This window comes from Mus caroli, chromosome 15 (assembly GCF_900094665.2).
Source record: "Mus caroli chromosome 15, CAROLI_EIJ_v1.1, whole genome shotgun sequence".
Classification (NCBI taxonomy): domain Eukaryota; kingdom Metazoa; phylum Chordata; class Mammalia; order Rodentia; family Muridae; genus Mus; species Mus caroli.
Window position 1 is genome coordinate 50768395 of NC_034584.1, and position 19698 is coordinate 50788092.

Consider the following 19698-nt stretch of genomic DNA (forward strand, 5'->3'; position numbering starts at 1 on the left):
AAGAAGAAGAAGAAGAAGAAGAAGAAGAAGAAGAAGATAAAAGCACCACACAACATGCAAGAATTAAAAATAAAAAACAAAACAGTTTCCAGTCCACAATCAGCCAGTCACATAAATGTGGACTAGATTCTTCACTTGAGCCCCTAAGCTCATGTCTCCAAGCTTCTGTGCCTCAAGACAAACATATAGATTATTATTATCCTCATCAGAAGTTTGTCATGATGGTTTCTTGATAATATTTATAAAGCATTTAGTAATTAGTAACTTCATATCAAATACTTAACAAATAGAAATAATACACATGAAGAAGTATAAAAAACAAAAACCAAAGACATAAATTCATGTCTTTAGTTCAAAGAAAGAGTTCTTGTTAAAGTTAGCATAGCTAAACTATGACCCACCACTGAAACAGAGGGAACCCAGAGCCTCACTAATGCATGACCAATTTAGATCACACGAGAGACCTACAATCATCAGTGGGAAAAAAAATGAGATTGAGTTGTTATTTAGTGGGAAGAAGTACAAAAGGTAAGCATGCCTTGCTTTTTGTTTGAGTTTTGATCATAATTAACTCATGACTTGGTTGGGGTACAAATTAATCCTTCTAGTTTTAGATCATCTCTTTTTCCCCCAAAGTTGAGTCTGTGAATACAATACTGAGCTTAGGGGCCCTATACTGAGCTTTCCCCCATTCTCTTCATGCTTGTTTCAAGACAAGAGCTCAGTCCAGGCTCACTTCAAATTCAGGATCCTTCAGTTCAGCCTTCCCAGTGCTGTGATTACACATGTGTGCCACCAGGCCCAGCTCTTGGTGCCTTCCTTTTGATTTTTATTGGTGTGTTGAGGTGTGAGTGTAAGTGTGTGGGTGTGTGTGTGGGTGTTGTATGTACTTGTTAATGCAGTTGTATATATGTGGGGGGGGCAGGGGGTACATGCGTTTGTTCTTGGGCATGGAGGCCTGAGGTCAATAACTATGTCTTTCTTCATAGACCTCCACCTTTATTTTTTGAGACAGGATCTTTCACAGACCCTAAGCTCGTAGATTAGCTAGACTAGGTGTCTAATGAGCTTCAGGGATTCATTTATCTTGCCCCTAACTTGCATGCATCCTGAAGTGCATCCATTTCCATTACATGCACTAGCTGTGTGCAGGCTTTTTGCTTGATGAGGGGCAATGGAGGCAGGGCAAAGCGTAAATTTAAAAAAAAAATCTAAAAAAAAAAAAAACAAAAATGTGTATTTCTATGGGTACTATGAGATGCTTTAACAGGCATGTATCTGATAATACTTAAACCTAATTAATCATCTTTTGCCTCCAGAAAGAAGGTGAAAATGAGAACTGAGATACATGAGAACAGTCTAATATGAATTGTGAATTATCTACTTCATTCATTCAAGTAGAAAGTCAGTATTTTGCTAGAAAGTATCAAAAGATGGGAGGAACTGGAATCATACTAAGTTTAGGCATAATCTGAAAAGGACTTTGAGTCCAAAAAAAACCCAATAAACAAACAAACAAATAAAATGGATTCAGCAGGGACCAGGTTCACAGAAACTAACAACAGAGCTGTATCTCTTCCCTATGCTCTCAACCCTTTATCTTCAAATATAGTATTTTCAACAATGGCCTGGGGCGGGGGGAGTATTTCCGTTTCTTAGGCTTGCTACACAGAACTGAAACTAGGCAAAGGTCACGCACAACAGTATTATTTATGATATCTATGCTCTCTAATTGTGCATGAAGACAGAAATCGTAGTTATTAAAGATATTTCTAGCATACATCTATGGTTAAGCTCCTCTGAGCCTTTGATTATATTTCCAAACACTTTTGTTTACATTTATATTAGTGTTTTTTTTGAGAAGTTTATAGATGAGCATGCCTAATCAATATATAATCTCTTTGTACTTGTGCTTCTATTCCAATGTCTCTTAATTTAATGAATATTAGCTCTGAATCATGGCCAGTAACACATGCCTGTATAAAACTAAACTCCACGAGGCATATAATACCTTTCTTGTATTTTAAATTACAAGAATCACTATACAGGAGGTCAATTTGAAAACTAAACTACAGAGGTCCCTGGCTTCCGTCCATTGGTTGGGAGTAAGTATCTGCTTCTGTCTCAGTCAGCTGCTTGTTGGGCCTCTCTGAAGGCAGCTATGCTAGGCTCCTACCTGTAAGTATACCACAGCATCAGCAATAGTGTGAGGCCTTGGGGCCTCCCCTTGAGCTGGATCCCAATTTGGACCTGTTACTGAACCTCCTTTCCCTCAGACCCTTCTCCTTTTTGTCCCTGCAGTTCTTTTAGACAGGAACAGGTTCAGAGCTTTTGGCTGTGGGATGGCAACCTCATCCCTCCACTTGATGCCCTGTCCTTCCACTGGAGGTGGACTGTACAAGTTCCCCTGCCTTTGCGTCCTGAGAGGCTCTCACCTCCCAGGTCTCCAGTACATTCTAGAGGGTCCCCTCTCTTCTTACCTCCCAAGGTTGCATGTTTCCCCTCTTTCTGCTGGCCTGAGCCACCAACCAGGCAGCACATACCAATGGATATGAGGCCACTGACACATATACAGCAAAGGACTACCTGATCTGGTCTCAGTGAGAGAAGATGCACCTAACCCTCAACAGATTTGAGGCCCCAGGAAGTGGGGTCTGTTGGGGTAAGGCTGGGGGGGTGGGGACATTCTCTTGGAGACAGGGGAGGGTGAGGAGGAGGAGGAGGTATAGGATGGGGAGTGGTTGGGTGGGGGCAGACTAGGAGGGGGTTGAAGACTGGACTGTAAAAAAGGATTAAAAAATAACAAAAAGAAAAAGAAAAAAGAAAACCAAACTATCAACAAAAAGCACACAAAAATGTAGCTATTGTAGCATAAATGACTGTAAAGATAATTATTAAAACAGCAAAGCAAACAAGTACCTTGTTTGACCCCAGTTAAAACATGTATATTGGCTCACTCATACAAAATGCACACATCCAAAAAAAAAAAAAAAAAGTCTACCCTTTCTTCTTTCTCCCTTTTCTACCATTAAAGTTTATGTTCCTTTTACTGAGTTTCCTTGCTTTATTTTTATTTTCTATTTTTCTATCCTCTCTATCCCTGAGAGCAACTATCATCACCACAGGGACGCAGCTACTACACAGACTTTCCCTGTCTGAGAACTTCCTCAGTATTCTGGAACAAAGCTAGATGTTCGAAAATCTACAAGTTGGGAACAGTAGTCAGCTGAGAAGACAGACAAGGTAGAGTTCACAATTACTAAAGATATATTCCTGAGCAGACCAGAAAAAGCCAAGGGATCTGTGAGGATTAACTTGAAAGGACAGCATTGATGTGCAAAGTCAGTCAGGTTAAGTGCTATTTGAGATAGGATACACAACAGAGGGTAAGGATGGCTTTAAGAACATTCAGAAACAGTCTTGTCGGGTTTCTCCTTCGTAGGAGGTGAGATCATCTGTTAGGAGTTAGCCAGGGAGGGGTTTAGACAGAGAACTGGGAGCATGGTGAAGATATGAAATAATAGGTCATGAGAACAATAAGCCAGAAATCCAAACTCAAGCGCGCAGAGTCCTGAACAGCACCGAAGACCAGCTGTGACTAGCAACCAAACGTCTTGGCCACACCTCTCCATGGTGAGTCAATATTCTTGCAAGTACACAGATGGTCACAGCCTTCCTTAGCCCTCTGTCCCCAGTGTCTTTTCCCATGGGGCACTGACTCTTCCTCTCCTTAGGACACTTATCCCCACGTCCATTCACCAGCACTGCCTAGTTACCACTGTCTTCTCACCTCTCTGCTTTTGGTGGTGGCAATTGGCCCTCTACTTTACATTTTCCAAACTTTGGATCAGCCCAAAGAGAAAATGAGACTGTTCTGTGGCTAGCTTGAACCTTAAGTGTGCCATTTTGTAGTCAAGCATGTTAATCTTACAAGACATTTGATGAGGGATAGGAAGGAATGTCTAGCTTCAGGATACAAAATGATTTCTAATCTTGTTTGAGTGCTTGCGACTGGATGTCTCAGAAGGTCTCAGAACCTAGAAACCAGCAGCTACTGCAGTCAGTCTTCTAGAAGGTTTAGCCTGGAGGAAGACTGCAGCAAAGAGCCAACTGTATCCTTTCATACTTTGTATTACTTTTTCCTAGACAGGCACAGTGCAAAGTAGTCAAGGAAACAAACAAACTTCAAAACAAGAATGATGGAGAAAGGGAGGTTTCAAGGAATAGGTTAAGAAAAAGGAAGAACAGAGCGAGTGCACACAATGCTGACTTCATTGAAATTGATGAATGTAACTAGAATTAAACATGTTTTCTCACTTAAGGCACAAAAGTTTATTCCTTGTGTTCTAAGTTATCTGCCATACCTTCCTTGGGTAATGTCCTAACATCTTCCTATCTAGCTTCCAAAGCTAGAGCATGCAATTAAACATCAAATGTCCAGAAATAACTGAAACTTAATACTGAAAGATCTACTACTGAGAATTTAGGAGACAAAAAGAGAAGACTTATGCAGGCTCCACGGATGTGGAGCAAACAGATGTGGAGCAAACAGAATGTGGAACAAAAATGTGGAGCAACAGATGTGGAGCAAAAACAGGATGTGGAGCAAACAGAAACCAGTGAAATACCTTCCACTCTTAAAACACTAACTGAAATTAGCTCCACGATAAGAGATGGTAAGCCCTATATATTTTAGTATAAATTGGAATGTACTATAATAATCATTAGTTATGCATGAAATAACATAGTAACTTTGGCTAAGCCCTAGGGATGTGTTGTTTTGATGTAATTATTATAAAACACTTTTAAGGTTGGTTTATTCTATTTGGTAAACTGAGGCTCAAGGCAATTGACTTTCTCAGTCAACAGCTAATTATCACCATAAATAGATCCTCAGGCAATGACTCTAAAATCATTACTCAATCCCTGCTCATTCTCATTATTGATCCTGGGAGCATGATATGTGTCAATAAAGACCCCTGAACAATAGCATCCCACTTCTGAAACTAGAGTTTCACTTCTATTAGGATGGACAAAGGGCCACAGTGGCTTGCTTATATGCCAGACAGATTTCTCTTTTCTGGATCTCTTCATGGTCAAAATCTAACTGAAGAAGCAAATTAAGAAATTTGCAAGCAAAGTAAGAAGAGAAAATTGCCCCATACTTGGTGAGAACTGAGGGAAGAGAAGCCTTACAGAAAGCTATAAGGGAGTTAAGAAGAGACAGAGCCTGCCTAATTTTCCAACAAGCACACATCATCCCAAACTCTTTCAAAGGTCAAGTTGCAGTGAGGTAATGCTGTTTGGGGAGTGAAATAAACATTAATTTGGGTTTGCTCCCTCTATGATGGTTTCACCCCTCCTTTTCATTTTCCTCTTTCCCTCTCTCGCTCTTTTTACAATCATAGCCATTTTCAGTGATCTGCTTTTACCTCACCCACCAATCACTATCTAGTCTTTCCCTTCAGTCTGCAGCCTCTCTGAAGAACTTTCCACTCAGGCAAGACACTGTTTTCTTACAGAGCTGCTGCTACTGCTGCTGTTGTAGGTGTGTGTGTGTGTGTGTGTGTGTGTGTGTAAACAGTGTGGACAAGGATGTTGGGTTTTACTTGGCAGTACCTAGAGGGTTAGAAGAACTAAGGAAAAGGGAGAGAACGAAAGGAGGGTGTTCTGTCCAAATAATCCAGATTTCTAACCAATTGCATACACAAGGAAGCACTTTCATAGATGCTCTTAACAGTTTTACAAGGTTGGGTTTTTTTTTCCCCCTGTCTTTCAAAATGTGCTTTTAACAGTCATGCTGTTTTCCAATGGGCTGAAAGGAGCACTGTGTTCAGAAGGGACAAGGATGGGCTATAGCATAGGACTGGAGAGATACAAAAGCTGCTTTATTTCAACGTATGTTTGCCCTGGCAGGCATTTTCAGACCTACCTGTACATAATCCACACTTCGCCCCAGTGCTCTGAAGGCTGTGTACATGACTTCTCTCTTTCCACCCCATTTTTGCATGATGCAAATACTTTTGTTAGACAAGACCAATTGGGTGACATGTTGTGAACTTTCTTTATGGGACTCTTCTGTCTCACCAGGTCCCTTTTCATGGAAGTTGTTCTTCCAGATGTACGTGGCCGATTTGTCCCTGCCCATAACTTCGCTGAATATGTCCATCATGTAAAGGTCGTCGTCTGAGTTCCCATCGATGACCATCACAACTTTAATCCCAGGGTAGGTCAGCCTTTTCACAGATTGCAAACATTTCCGTAAGTAGTCAGGGTCCTCTTGGTACGCAGCGATGCAGAGTGCTACCGTTTTGTTCAATTTAATCGGGGTTTCAAGGGACTTCTTCATTTTCCGGTGTTCCAAAAAGGCAAAGAGGCTTTGGATGATGAGATGTGAGGCTAAAAAGGCACCGTACAGTCCGAATGAGAAGTAGTAATTATCTGTTTGGATAAACTGGTAGCCAACAATATAAGCAGCTGTGATTCCGAGGAGGAGAGACACTCCAAAAAGTGTAGTTCCAATTATTCTCAGGACACATAGAAACCTCTCACAATGCATCTGAAATGTAATCAGATATACTTGTGGTTAACCACTCTGGTCTCTTGCGTATCATATGCAGATATCATGGGTGGCAGGAAAAACTGTAGAAAGAGTAATCCGGGGGGCTACCCCCTTTAGTTTTATTCATTTTATATTCAATGTTTGATAATTTCACACACATAGTCAATGTGCTTGATCAATTCTAGCACCTACTTCCTCCTTTCCAACTTGTCTCATGCTGCAACCATGTCCCCCTCCCAACTTCATGTACTGTTTGTTTGTTTGTTTTCTACTCCATGTCATCCACTTACTGCTGCCAATGTGTTCATGGCACCTGCCAGGGGATGTACCACTGATGAAGATAATTCCCCAGCAGCCATCCATGGCATTAGCTCCCCAGCTAGGAATAGGACTTGCTGTGCCCCTCCCCCACACAGCATTCAGGAATTGTTAGCACTTAGTTTCTCGCTTAACTCATTATGTTGACATAATGAGTTAAGGCAGGTCTCTAAAGTCAGGATGCCCTGATAACACAACTAACTCGCAGGACTATTTCAAGCCTGCAGTGACTGGCTAGTGCTAGTATGTGTCTCAATGCATTGAACACATACCTTGACACATTGTTTTTAGAGTCCTACCTCTAAGGCAGCTTTCTCTGTATATAGCCACAGTTAGGCATCATGCTGACATTGTCTAAATGCAAAGTAATCTTTTTGCCTGCTCAATACTTTTTTCAGTCCCTAATTACTGATGAGTAACAAATCCACAGGAGACTCTGCTGAATTTCCCAACTATGACTTCATTTCATCTCTAACGCATGTCCCTAGGCTTACATCTTCTCTACGCATCTGGATGAGGTTAGAGATTAGCAAGACTGAGTTCTGGGACTGGCTTATCAGTTAGTCCTTTGACCTTGCATGGATCATCTCAGTCTAAGGTTTTTGTTTGTGTGTGTGTTTGTTTTATATAGACCTGCTCAGTGGCAATATTCACATTTTACAAATTCCCCCTTTGACCTTAAGATTCTTCACCCCTAGATGTCCAAAAGATATTTCAAAGCTCCTGTGTTCAGATGTGTTACTTCCACCCACAATTGTTATTTGTTACAGTCATGAGGATCAGGAAAATAACAGCATCCTAGAACAAAATACATATTATTAGAATAATGGAATCACTGGATAAGGAATAACACCCCCTCCCCTGAATTCCAACAGCTGAAGTCCAACTTGAACGAAAAGATCTAGCAGGTAAAACCTTAAGCCTGTTTTAGCTCCCAATTCGCCCCTAAATTCTGCATGTATTCTAAATAAAGTTGGTTTGTGTGTGTCTGTGTGTGTGTGTGTGTGTGTGCGCGCACAAGTACATATGCACCTGGTTGTGCATGCATGTGAAAACCGGATAACAACCCCCAAGGTCATATGCCTCCAGTGCACACCTTCCATCGATTGATTGATTGATTGATTGATTGATTTTATTTATAGACAAGGTTTAACACTAGTTTGGAATTTGCCAAGTCATCTGGACAGTTAACCCCAAGAATCTGTGTATAACTGTCTAAAAAGGGTTTTATGTAATTTAAGGACTAGAGAGGCTTTTTTCTTTCTTTTTGTATTTTCCAAAGCATATCTGACTCTGAGCATTGGAATTTTGCTTTACAAACCTTTTTTTCTTTTATTTTAACCCCCTCTTGTAGAAATGAACTACCATATGACACATAATTGTTATAAATATAGTGTTCCTTTCTTCAGGTTTTCACATCCACTTTGGGAATTGGTCAGCTTTACATATAATTAATACATAATAATAATGAAACTGGATGATTTTATTTTAAATGAAAAAATTGACAAAAAGTATCTATATAAGAATCTCTTCTCTTATATGTTACTTATAGTTTCCTAATTCTTATCAAACTGTAAATATGAATATTCCATAGGAGGATTGTATCATCTTGGCCATTAACAACTGTGTGGCCATTTTCTGCATTCTACTGCTTCTAATTATCCTTAAGTGGGTGTGTGCTACACTACTCAGAGATTTCTCTGGGTTGTCCCACTGTTAATGTTAACCCTCTTTGTCTACAGACAAAGTGTAGCTACGACATTAGGGGCTGTGGAAATTTAAGACGTGCCTCTTCTAGTAGAAGAGAAAAAGATTTAAAAGAGAAGATAATATCCCTCCAATCTTCATCTTCCTCTGGTTTGAATATATTTCAGGAAAGTTCTGGGCAAATATTTCACCCCAAGATGAAAAGAGAGGTTGGTTGTTCATTAAATGCGGGACATAATTATTCACTAATCAAGGTAGCTGCATGGAAACATGTAATCAATAACTGACTTACTTAATTTTTAATTGGCATATATATGGATATACTATACATATACACGTGCATATATACATATACCTATACATACATACATACACACATACATATATATACATATAGATATGGATCTCGTTAACCTTAGTTAGTACAACCAAGGAAATGCAGAGTAGGCCAGAGATCACTGCTGGTTATCTTTCTACCTTGTAGAAATCATTTTCTTCTTACATGGATATGATTATGCTCACCAGACTCTTCAAAACAATGCAGTGCTGAGGAGTGGAGTGAAGCAGTGTGGAGAGTGTTTCTAAAACCCAGAGTCACAACCCACTTTAAAGGGTCCACTGGCTGAGAAGCTGAGAAAGCACCCTGAACACACTACAGATGTGAGTGACACTGAGCAGATACGCAGGACAGCACAGTGTGAGGTGTGGGCGTCTGATAAGAGCGACCTCAGCACAAAGGCAGCGTTAAGTCTGCTGGAAAAAGGCAAGCGGAGGAGTCTTCTGTGAGAGGTGAGCAGGGACGCCATCCCTTGTTAATTAACACAGCTGACAGGATGCTGAACACTCCCAGAGGGCACATTAACCAATGCCTAAAGGTGCTGTAAGCACCAGACTTGGAGCTCGTCATTTCCAAGACATGAGTCATTCTCACAAGAGTGAAAAATTTCAAGGGGACCAGAGCGTTTGCCAGGGAGAGGCTTAAGTGTGTGCTTAGCTTGTGCTCAAAGTCACCATCACTAGCGAAAGAACAGCCTGCCAGTCTTCCGTTATTCACATTTTCCCTGCCTTTTATCAGCACACATGGATGTAGAGAGTGTTCACATAGCATCTGCTGGCCTCAGCTGAGGTGGGAACACCCTCTTACATCATAGGCGTCTACAGAATGTCCTTTTGAAGCCTGGGAAAGTTGCTAACAAACTGCAGAAATGCGGTTAGAACTGAACCTTTATATTCCTGCTACAGCTTGGTACTGCCTGGCGAGGCACGAAGAGCGTCTCCAGAGCAGGCCAAAGGGCAAAAAGCACTTTGTGAAGCCTGTTTTGCCAAGCAGATGCATTGATCTCAGGGAGTGACACACAGGACGTGTGTGTAGTGTGTGTGTGTGTCTGTGTGTCTGTGTGTAGTGTGTATGTGTGTGTGTAGTATGTGTTTGTGTGTGTATATCTGTCTTTCTGTGTGTGTACTCTGTGTGTGTATAGTATGTATCTGTGTGTGTGTATCTGTGTGTGTGTGCAGTTTGTGTGTGTAGTGTGCGTGTATATAATGTGTGGATATCTGTGTGTGTGTGTGTGTGTGTGTGTGGTTTAATCGCTCTAGGCAGTTTCATAGATGTGGGCACCATATGTGAAAAACTTCCTGAGACAGTCCTTAATTCAAACACTCTGTTACACGAAATTACTTTCCTACTAAAAGAAGAATATGTCTATGTGGCTTCTCCATTCAGTTAGAGATGCTGAGTTATTTCAGTCCTAGATCCTAAGATGATTTAGAAATTTACATTCTGCATATATTAAAAATGTGAAACTTGAATTTAGGGAGTGGAGGAATCCGATATTTAGCTCATTGACTTATAAATAGCAACTGGACTTGGACTTGATAGCAATTACTTAGTAAATTCCATTCTCCCCAAACATCTAGGCTAAAATGATATTTAAGAGAAGTTATTCAAGTACAATATAATCTTACAATCTATCTATCTATCTATCTATCTATCTATCTATCTATCTGTCTGTCTGTCTGTCTGTCTGTCTGTCTGTCTGTCTGTCTATCTATCTATCTATCTATCAATCTATCTATCTTTCTATCATCTATCACCTATCTATCATCTATCTACCTATCATCTATCTATCTATCTATCTATCTATCTATCTATCTGTCTGTCTGTCAGCTACCTATCTATCTATTTATCATAAGCCAGTCTATCTATCCATTTATTTACCTGCTATTTTTACTACTGTATGCCATGACACTGCTGATTTACAGTTAATGTGCCATAAATATCAATTGAGTGAATATTTCATCAAAACTGTGATCAACATTATCATCATCCCATTTGTAGTGGCTGCTAACATTTATTATTTATTGGCCTCGAGTGGTAGAGAAAGGCTTTTGCTTCATTTTAAGGCATGATATTTTCACTGCAATGTCTATAGGTGGCAAGTGTATTATTAATCACATACTGCAATACACGTTTATGGCAAAGAAACACACATGATGAGCACTGAAGTGGCCTGCCCAAAATCACAAACCACACAATGCCCTAAATTCAGATGGCATTAGCTGAGAAATTTTGAATCCTTATGAGAAATTAGACCAAAGTCTCGTTTCTAGCTAAAACAAACAAACCAAAACTATGTAGCATGAAGAAAGAAGGGAAGAACTTTCAGACGTGTTCTTCTAATTATGGTTTGTAGAGAATGAATGTGGAGCCAGATAAGACAGACGGCAATATACCAAACCACCTGGGTATCTGTACTGTCCCATTTGCTCACAGCCGGAAGAGATGGAAAAGAGTGTTGTTTCCCAATAAGCTACTGACCCATCTATGCAAGTGCAATTTTATTGGTAGCATCTCAAATCCCGCCTTGCCCTGAGAAAGACACTACTGTTCCTAGTGCTGCCACCTGTGGATAGGGACAAAGCTTTGCTGGTAGCCCATTTCCCACACATGAGACCCCAGGTCAGTAAGCATCAGACAGAGCCTTTTCCTCACCCTTGACCTTTCATGTCATAAAGACAGGAAGCTATTGAGTAACAAGAGGCTTTCCGATGCTCTCCTTGTCTTAGGTCCCTTATTGAGAACAGAGTGCTCTTAGATTTCATATAGCACTCCTCTATGTTTGATCTGGGGAGCTGAAGTTCACTCAGATTTGTTGCATGAGCGTCTGGAAAAAGCAACTGAGATTAGGTCAGAGGGTACCTTCCCAGTGTTTACAGTTCAATGACTGTGAGGAGTCCCAGACCAGCTCTAGAAGACTTCAGGGCAGTAAAGATAATAAAGACAGAAGATATGCATGATCCCTGGGAGCAATTATAAGTTGCGATCTGAGCAAGTTTATGAGTACAGGGGTCATGTTTGGGGTATGCTGGATAAGAAGATCATCTTTTACACACTGAAAGGCTGTCCCCTGGGGCTCTATTTTGTTCACTAATCTTCACACAGCTTTATAATTTGGCTCTGATGACTTGTGGCTGTATGTGTGCATGTATGTTGACTCTTCAGCTGGGGAGATTATGAGGCCTTGGCCAGATTAGTAAAAGTTTTGACATCAGATGTACTTATGTTCAAGCCTAGCCTTGTCATTCATTCCAGGGAATGTGGCCTAAGGAAAGAAAGTGAGTTGAGACTGAACCTCATTTCCTCCTTTTAATCACTGTGTAACCTTGCATAAGGTGCATAAGATAAGCTACCTTCAGTTTCTTAAACTATGGAATGGTGCTAGCATATGGAGTCACGAAAAATGATAGTGAGATTGACAAAAAGGACTTTGAAAGAAATAACTATTGTTAAGATCTTCAGAATGTTAATTTCTTGAAATGCATATTTACTTGAAATATGCCATATATTTAAAAATGTTTCTTGTTGTCATTATTGTTGATACAAGGCAATATTTAACGCAAATAAGGAATAATAATTTATAAAGTAAACGTCTGCTTTCCTCCTCATTACATTTTCAAACCCATTAAAAACTCTAAATTGCCGGATGTGGTGGCACACGCCTTTAATCCCAGCACTTGGGAGGCAGAGGCAGGCAGATTTCTGAGTTCGAGGCCAGCCTGGTCTACAAAGTGAGTTCCAGGACAGCCAGAGATACACAGAGAAACCCTGTCTCGAAACAAACAAACAACAACAACAACAAAGACTCGAAGTTGTGACCAATATGTAATCATATCAAGGCACAGAGATGGCAGGAGTCACTTTAAGGAGATTTCTTTAACGAAAGCATTGCTCCAAACTCTATGGATAGATAAAACCAGTACTGGAACATAAACTTTCTTTACCATAAGTTCATTGGAATATTTTATAAGTGCTTCATTTTTAATCCCATAGGCCTTATATGCTATGCAAATCTTCAGAATTGGGAGTATTGATGCAGGCATGAGACATCAGCAAAGATAATGGCCACTTTCATCTTCTTAATAAAAGGTATTCACATGGGGTAACTTCCTGCCAGCCCCTCATGAACAAAGAACAGACAATGAATGAAAGGTGGAAATGTAGTGGTTCCCAATTATTGCTGAAGATTCGATTGACCTAAAGACATATGAAATCCACTGGCGTGTTGCTGGTCACACCAGCATTCCCTGATACAAGCTACAACCAGCATAACACAAGATTTTGATGTGTAACAAAGCCTGGGCTAGCAGTCACTGAATTACATACAGAGTTAAAGTCCTCCTTCCCCATGATGGGCATTATATGGTTTCCTTCTGTTAGTTTTTAGGACTAGAAATCTGAGCTAGAGGTTGAAGACCACAGGAAGATATGTCTTCATATCAGAGCAGATCAATGCTACTCTCTTACTGTGACCTGTGCTCTTCATCTTTTTTTTGAAGTTGCCTTGCTATTTCTAGCCTCACCTAGGTTTCCCTACCAAAGACCCTGGAGCCAACTAGGCAGGATTAGAATACAAAGCCTTTGAACAGCTCTGTCCCACTAATGGTTCTTGGGGTTTCAAATGTCTCTCAGTTTTAATCATGTGCTTCTATGACATCAGTCTTCCAGCCGCTGCTAGTGGCTCCTGGGCTTCACCCTCCTGCAGTGCTCATAGTGGAAGAGGAAATTACAATGACTTGACATGGAATCTTCTCCTGACTTGGGCTTAGAAACTTACTCTTTAGGTTGAAATGTTACACGGTAAACTGCACACAAATGCCCAGGCTCCATGAAATAATGCAAAGCTATATGTAGCAAGCTCACTCTTACTCTATGCAAGTTTCTGTGCCCAAGAAAATGATTACAGACAAGTTATGGTAACCCATGGCAATGGGTTTTCTATATAGGAAGCTCTAAGCCCTAGTCAGCTAATACAGCGGCTTCCAGGAGCTCTGTCCCTATCCTCACAGCTTCTAGAAGAACACAGCCTAGGTGTGCATGGCTGAAAAGAACTCAGAAAAGACACAGAGCTCTTGTGTTAGTCTCTCATTACATTAATCTGTGGACTGCATATCATGCAAGATGCGGGTAGTTAATAATATACAACTTCCTAGTATTCATTCATTCTCAGATTCAAAATTATTTGTAATAGAAATCCCCAAAGGGAATCTCCACTTTGAATCCAAGATACAGACTTAATCCACAGTGCCAAAAAATCTTAGTTGGTACAGATAACACAAAAGGAAAGGTAATTATGAAACTCAGTGCTGTGAAGTTACATCCTACAGAGTCAACAACAGAGAGTACGGCAAGCTAACTTACTGCCTAGTAACTATTATGTCTTAGTCACCCATTGGGCAAGTCCTCTTTTCCTGGACAACAACAGATGACCGTATATCGTATCTACCTTCTGGAGAGTGATATTCAAATTTGATGCTAATCACTAATCGGTTACATATTTGGACTTTATATGCTTATGACTTGATTTGATAAAGTTTGGATTAAGCCTTAGCTATAACAGAAGCAATCTAGGGACAGTGTATCTAATCAATACATTTACAATGCATTCCTCAAGTCGGCTAACTCTGGTAATGTGTATGGAAACAAGAATGGGGAAGAGGATATTCCAGATACAAGGCTTTAATTCAGAGCCTCCATACAGGACTTGGGTTTGTCTAGAATTGCAAACACGTGACACCGAACATATATACACCACATCTGTGCTTTATGTCTATAAATTTTCACTGAAAATTAAAATTAAATTAAAATTAAATTAAAATTAAAAAACCTTTCTATCTACTAGGAACACCTTTGGGAAAAATTATTAGTATTCAAATAAACACGATCTCATTTGAATTACTAATCTTACCTAGGAAGATGTAAACATTAAGTTTATGAATGAATCATGTTGCATAGGCTGCACAACAAAAGACAAAGATTTAATGTTTAGGTTCTTTTCAACCCAATTTTTTTTTTTTTTTTTTTTTTGCAAAATGTAAAATGTCATCCATAAATAGGTTCCTGGGCTTGGATATGTGTTTTAGCTCATTCCACGGAAATACACCCTTCAATTAAAAACAAACAAACAAACAAAAACCGTATATTCTCAGGTCAAATATGTATTGACCATTCAAATATTTATTCTTAAAAGAATCTATTAAAAAAGCATCACACCTAGATTTAACACCTCCAAGGGTACACCGCCTTACGCCTCTCTTCAGGGGAAACTCCCAGGCTAAGCCTTGAAATCTACAATGGCCTGGGAAGCTGGTCTCCTCCACTTCAAGGAAGCCCATCTACTGTTTGCTTTACACTAAGCAGACCATGAGTGAGTGTATAAACTCTGGACTCTGGCTGGGGGGAGGAGGGGGAGCTTCCTGGCCAATCAGAGCCTCCAAATCTATTGCATCACACACCCCTCCCAGGGTGTGACATCAAATGCAATCCCAGCCCAGCCACGTGGGTTGACCGGAGTGTGTAGCGTTTCTGTGCAGCTGCTACAGAGACTCATTTGGCAGTAAAGGGTCCCAGGAGGTAGTGAAGTGAGATGGGCGGGGCGGGGCCTCCTGGGCTTCTACAAGTCCCAAGCCAGGACGCGGTTGTTGCAGCTGGCTAACTAGTGGCAAGGGTATCCGAGTCAGAATACTGTGCCCGGGAGATTGGGGGATATCCAGAGCGGTGCTAGTGGAAACGGCACCTACGACTATGTAGTGAGACCTGGGTCTTAGAAGCCTTCGTTCTCAGACACCGCCTATGCTTCCAGCCCTTCTTCCAAGTCTTAATGGTCCTTTCAGAGCTGTTTCCCCTGGGCTGCCTTTCTTGGGCCAGAGGAAGCCGCCTCTGTCGCCACGAAGTTCTCACCCTTACACAGACCCTCCTTTCAGACCCGCCCTCTGGTTCACCGGGACCGATTTCTAAGCCCTGGCTCACTCTGGGCGGGAACCACCGTGACGAATTTTGTCCAAGGTGTTGATTATCCCGTGTCTGGCTCTCTTCCCACCTCTTCCCAGGCTCCCAGGGCCCCTCGACCCCACATCGGACAAGGGGCTAGAGACAGAGTCCCCAAATCCTCCACACAACAGCGTCTCCAGCTGCAACGGAGGAAAGAAGCGCCAGCGTGCTCCGTGCCACGTCGGATTTGGCTCGGGACTTGGTGCAGCTGCCGGAGCGCAGCGCTGTCCGCGCGCACGCCCTGCCCATGGGCTGCGGGCGGGCAGGCCAGCGCAAGGAGGGATGCGCGCTCTCCTCTCTCCCCGAGCGGCGAATGCCTGCGTGAGGGACCCCTTGCCCCAGGAAAGGCTTTCTCGGGGTGGCTGTGCCCGGATGCTCGCTGCCTGACACTTTAATGGAGTTTGGAAACTGCAAAGGAGTGGAGGCCCGGGAAAAGGGGGGAGTGGCTGAACCAGGATGGTAGCGCGAGGAGGTGGCGCAGGACTTTCCTTGGGGTCTCTTCCAGCCTAACGCAGCTGGAAACCCGGATCGTTTAACCCTTTCAGTCTAAGCCAAAATTGAGCGTTTTTGTTTGTACCCCCACCTCCACCCCCGCACAGAACTGTGCCGGGGTGTCCAGCCCACATACTGGTGGGAGGTGGGGGAGAAAGAAGAGAAGGGTAGGAAGGTAAGGACAGTTGTGGGATGAATTTTCCGTACACAGTGGAAATCCTTGTTTTCTGACTCCGGAGCCCCTTTGACGCTCGGGAAAATGCCCAGTGGAAAAGTACACCCCGGGACAATCAGCTTTCCTTGGCCACGCAAGTTACCTGTGTGCCCAGAGAGGCAACGGATTTCACCGGATGATTAAAACCCAGGGTATGCTGCGAGACTTGATAGTGATTGGCAATATTCCCTCATGGGCAGTTTGTTGCGGGGGAGTGGGGGTTTGGGGGCACTTCAGACCTCAAGTGTTTCTATAGAAACTAGGTTTTTTTTTTAAGCTCTGTTGATAATTTCTTCTCTGTCCCCAATCTATCTAGGGAATTCAAAGTTCACCCAAACGCGTCTGTATAACGTACCTTGTTCAGCTCCTGCTCATAGACTCGTCCTCCGCCTGTCTGTGTGGTCCCGGAGGGTCGTGGAAGGAAGTTTCCAAAATTGAGGTAATAAGAAATCAGATGAATTTGAGACGACCGGCCAAAAAAAATAAGAAATTTAAAAACAACATTTAAAAAAAAAAGAGATGGGGGAGCCTTAAATGCTTGGTTCTCCCCTCTTTGAGAAGAAATTGCACTAATATTCTTTTATTATTTCCGCTGCACTTAAGTCTTCTAATTCTTTTTGTTAAATGTGCTTTAAAAATAAATTAACTTTTTCCCCTGTTTTGCTATTTGCTCCAATCCCCTTCCCTCCGACGACGCAAAATCTCTGTTTTCACATCAACCTACAAGCCGGGTCAAGACTCAGCAGAGTCTAGCAAGAGCAGAATGAAGAAGTCTTTGGCTGGTTCAAGTCCCCCGTTCAATGGGCTGCTCGAAGCCAGGACTGGGTAATTCTTTCCAGACGCCTTGACTTCTCCTTCTTCTTCGCTGTGGTTGCCTTTCTGCCTCCTCCAACTTAAGGGGGTCTTAACAAGTGAGCCGGTGGGTGTTTTAATAGGACGGAGGAGGGAGTGGGGGTGAGGGGAGTGGAGGAGGGAGGTGTAGACTGGGGAACCCGGAGGGGAGGGACTGGGCGGGATGGGAGGCGGGGAGGAGTTGGGGGGAAGAGAGAGAAATTGGCCATTCAAAGCCCTCTCTGAGCTAGAGGCCGCTTCTAAACTCCAATGAATTCAATTAACTTGATTGTTAACGTGTGCTGAGAAACGCGGAGCACAGATGCTGACCACCGCCTGATACCTCTCCTCAGGCAGTGGCCGCGGAGCGGGCAGCCCTGCTCTGCAAATATTGCTGAAGTCTGTCTGCGTTACAAGGATTTCCTCGACTTGATAAACTCCCCGTTGCATATAAATGATTTTAAGGCCAAACGGTTCTCTTAGGCTAAATCACTGCTCTTAGCGGGATACTGGCTCTGTGTGTGTGAGTGTGTGTGTGTGTGTGTGTACGTCCGTGCTACCTGGTTTGCTCCACAAATCGCCTAGGACGCTAAAAAGAGCGACTAGTCTGCCATTTGTTAACCCTTTCTTCCTCCCAACTCTAAACTTCCTAAGCAAAAGGCAAATGTCAACGCCTCCCCCCACCCCACCCCCCGCAGTTTTCGCTGTGGGTGGGCTGGACACTGAAATGAGGAAAATTTTTAAATTTCATTTTTTTTCTCATGATTCTCAGACACGAAAACATACAAAAGATTCTCGAAAGGAAGTTTATAATAATGATGATAACAATAAACCTGAGAAAGTTCGGAAGCAGTCATCATCTCGTAAGACATCTGAAATTACTTTTGCTTCTTGACAGCCTTTCCTTTTACTTAATGTTTTCAAAATACCATTTTAAAATTTCAATGACGCCAAGACTGGAGAGTTTTTTTTTCTCGGTTATTTATTTATTTATTTATTTATTTATTTATTTCAACCTAAGGGCATCCGCGCCCTTTTCCCTTGATCCTTGCGGTCCCCGCCCCTGCCCCCACCCAAAGCAAAAGGTAAAAGGAAAAAAAAAATCAGAGAGCTACAATGGACACTAGGTGGCGCTGTTTAGGAAAAAATGAAAGCGGATTTAAGCAGTAAGGCTAAAACTAAAATCTGCTAAAACCTTACATGCCTTTTACTTCCTTTTCTGTTCTTCCCCACCCCTCCTCTCCTTTCTTTTATTTCCCTTCTTCGTGCTCTTGATGTGGGTTTCGTTTGAGTTCTACCGCATCTTGATGCTGTATGGGATATGTGTTTCGGGTAAGGTCCGAATATAAATTTGGGCAATAGTTAAAGGTCAGACAAAAAGAGAAAAGTGGAATAAACCGCGAGTGAGGCTCGCAACACATCAGGCAGGTGTGGAGTTGAGGGATGTGAATAGGGATGCAGAGTGTGACTGCAACTCGCAGTTGTCAGCCGACCCATCCCCCCCAGAGCTGGATCTGCAAAGCCAGTCCCCCCACCCCCCACCCCCCACCCTCACCCCCCCCACACACACCCAAACACACAGCCATTTCACCTCTGGGAGCCATCACTTTGGTGGCTGACTTCATGCCACTCTGGGGAGACTTCCTCATTTCCCCCCACAACTCTCTTGACTCTAGCATTTGAACTCCCGCTTGAGGTGATTCAACTGTTGCAAAGACTGACTTAAATTTCAGAGCGCAATTTCATCACACTTAATCAGACCTGAGCTTCCTGGTTTTTCAGGGTCTGGGAAGTGGTAAATTACTATTTTAAAGTATTACTCAACTTCTGCGCCGTGACTTATAATGTAAATTAAACTGAGTTGGGAGAAATTGTGGGATGCCAAGTCTCTACCTGTGAACTCCCCAGTGGCCTCATAGCTCCCTATCTCTAAATGCCTAAATGCCCACAAGCAAAGTTACTCTAACAGTTGCTTAATAGTGTTAAATCGTCCTAATGCTAACAGTTCAAGCAGCAGAACACCTAGTAAAACTGAGTTTCTTTATTAAAGAAAAACACATTTGTTGTTTGTTCCTTGTAATTCATAAGCCATAAAAAAAAGTTGCATGCCCCCCCCCACCCCCAGCTGTAGGCAAATATAAACTCTGGTTCTACGTCTGTGCACTTCCCCGTCCTCACAGAGGCAAGACAGAAAATACTAGCATAATTTAAAGCTAACTGTTAAAGTTCGCTATAAGCGAAGAGGGA

The 19698-nt window shown here is 42.2% G+C and overlaps 1 protein-coding gene and 1 long non-coding RNA gene across 2 annotated transcripts in view; one reads left to right on the forward strand and one right to left on the reverse strand.

Moving 5' to 3' along the window:
• Nucleotides 1–17531, reverse strand: part of Has2 (hyaluronan synthase 2) — a 27401-nt gene extending 9870 nt beyond the window's left edge. The window contains exons 1-2 of the mRNA XM_021183791.1: nt 16976–17531; nt 5933–6559 (exon numbers count right to left, since the gene is read on the reverse strand). Of these exons, the coding sequence (XP_021039450.1) occupies nt 5933–6559 (627 nt within the window). The 5' untranslated portion in view covers nt 16976–17531. The remainder of the gene's footprint in view (nt 1–5932; nt 6560–16975) is intronic.
• LOC110310675 lies at nt 12918–17445 on the forward strand. Its single transcript, XR_002379861.1, has 4 exons — nt 12918–13026; nt 16618–16772; nt 16937–17059; nt 17348–17445. It is a non-coding gene; the product is annotated as an uncharacterized LOC110310675 (long non-coding RNA).
• Nucleotides 17532–19698: the final 2167 nt, after the last annotated feature.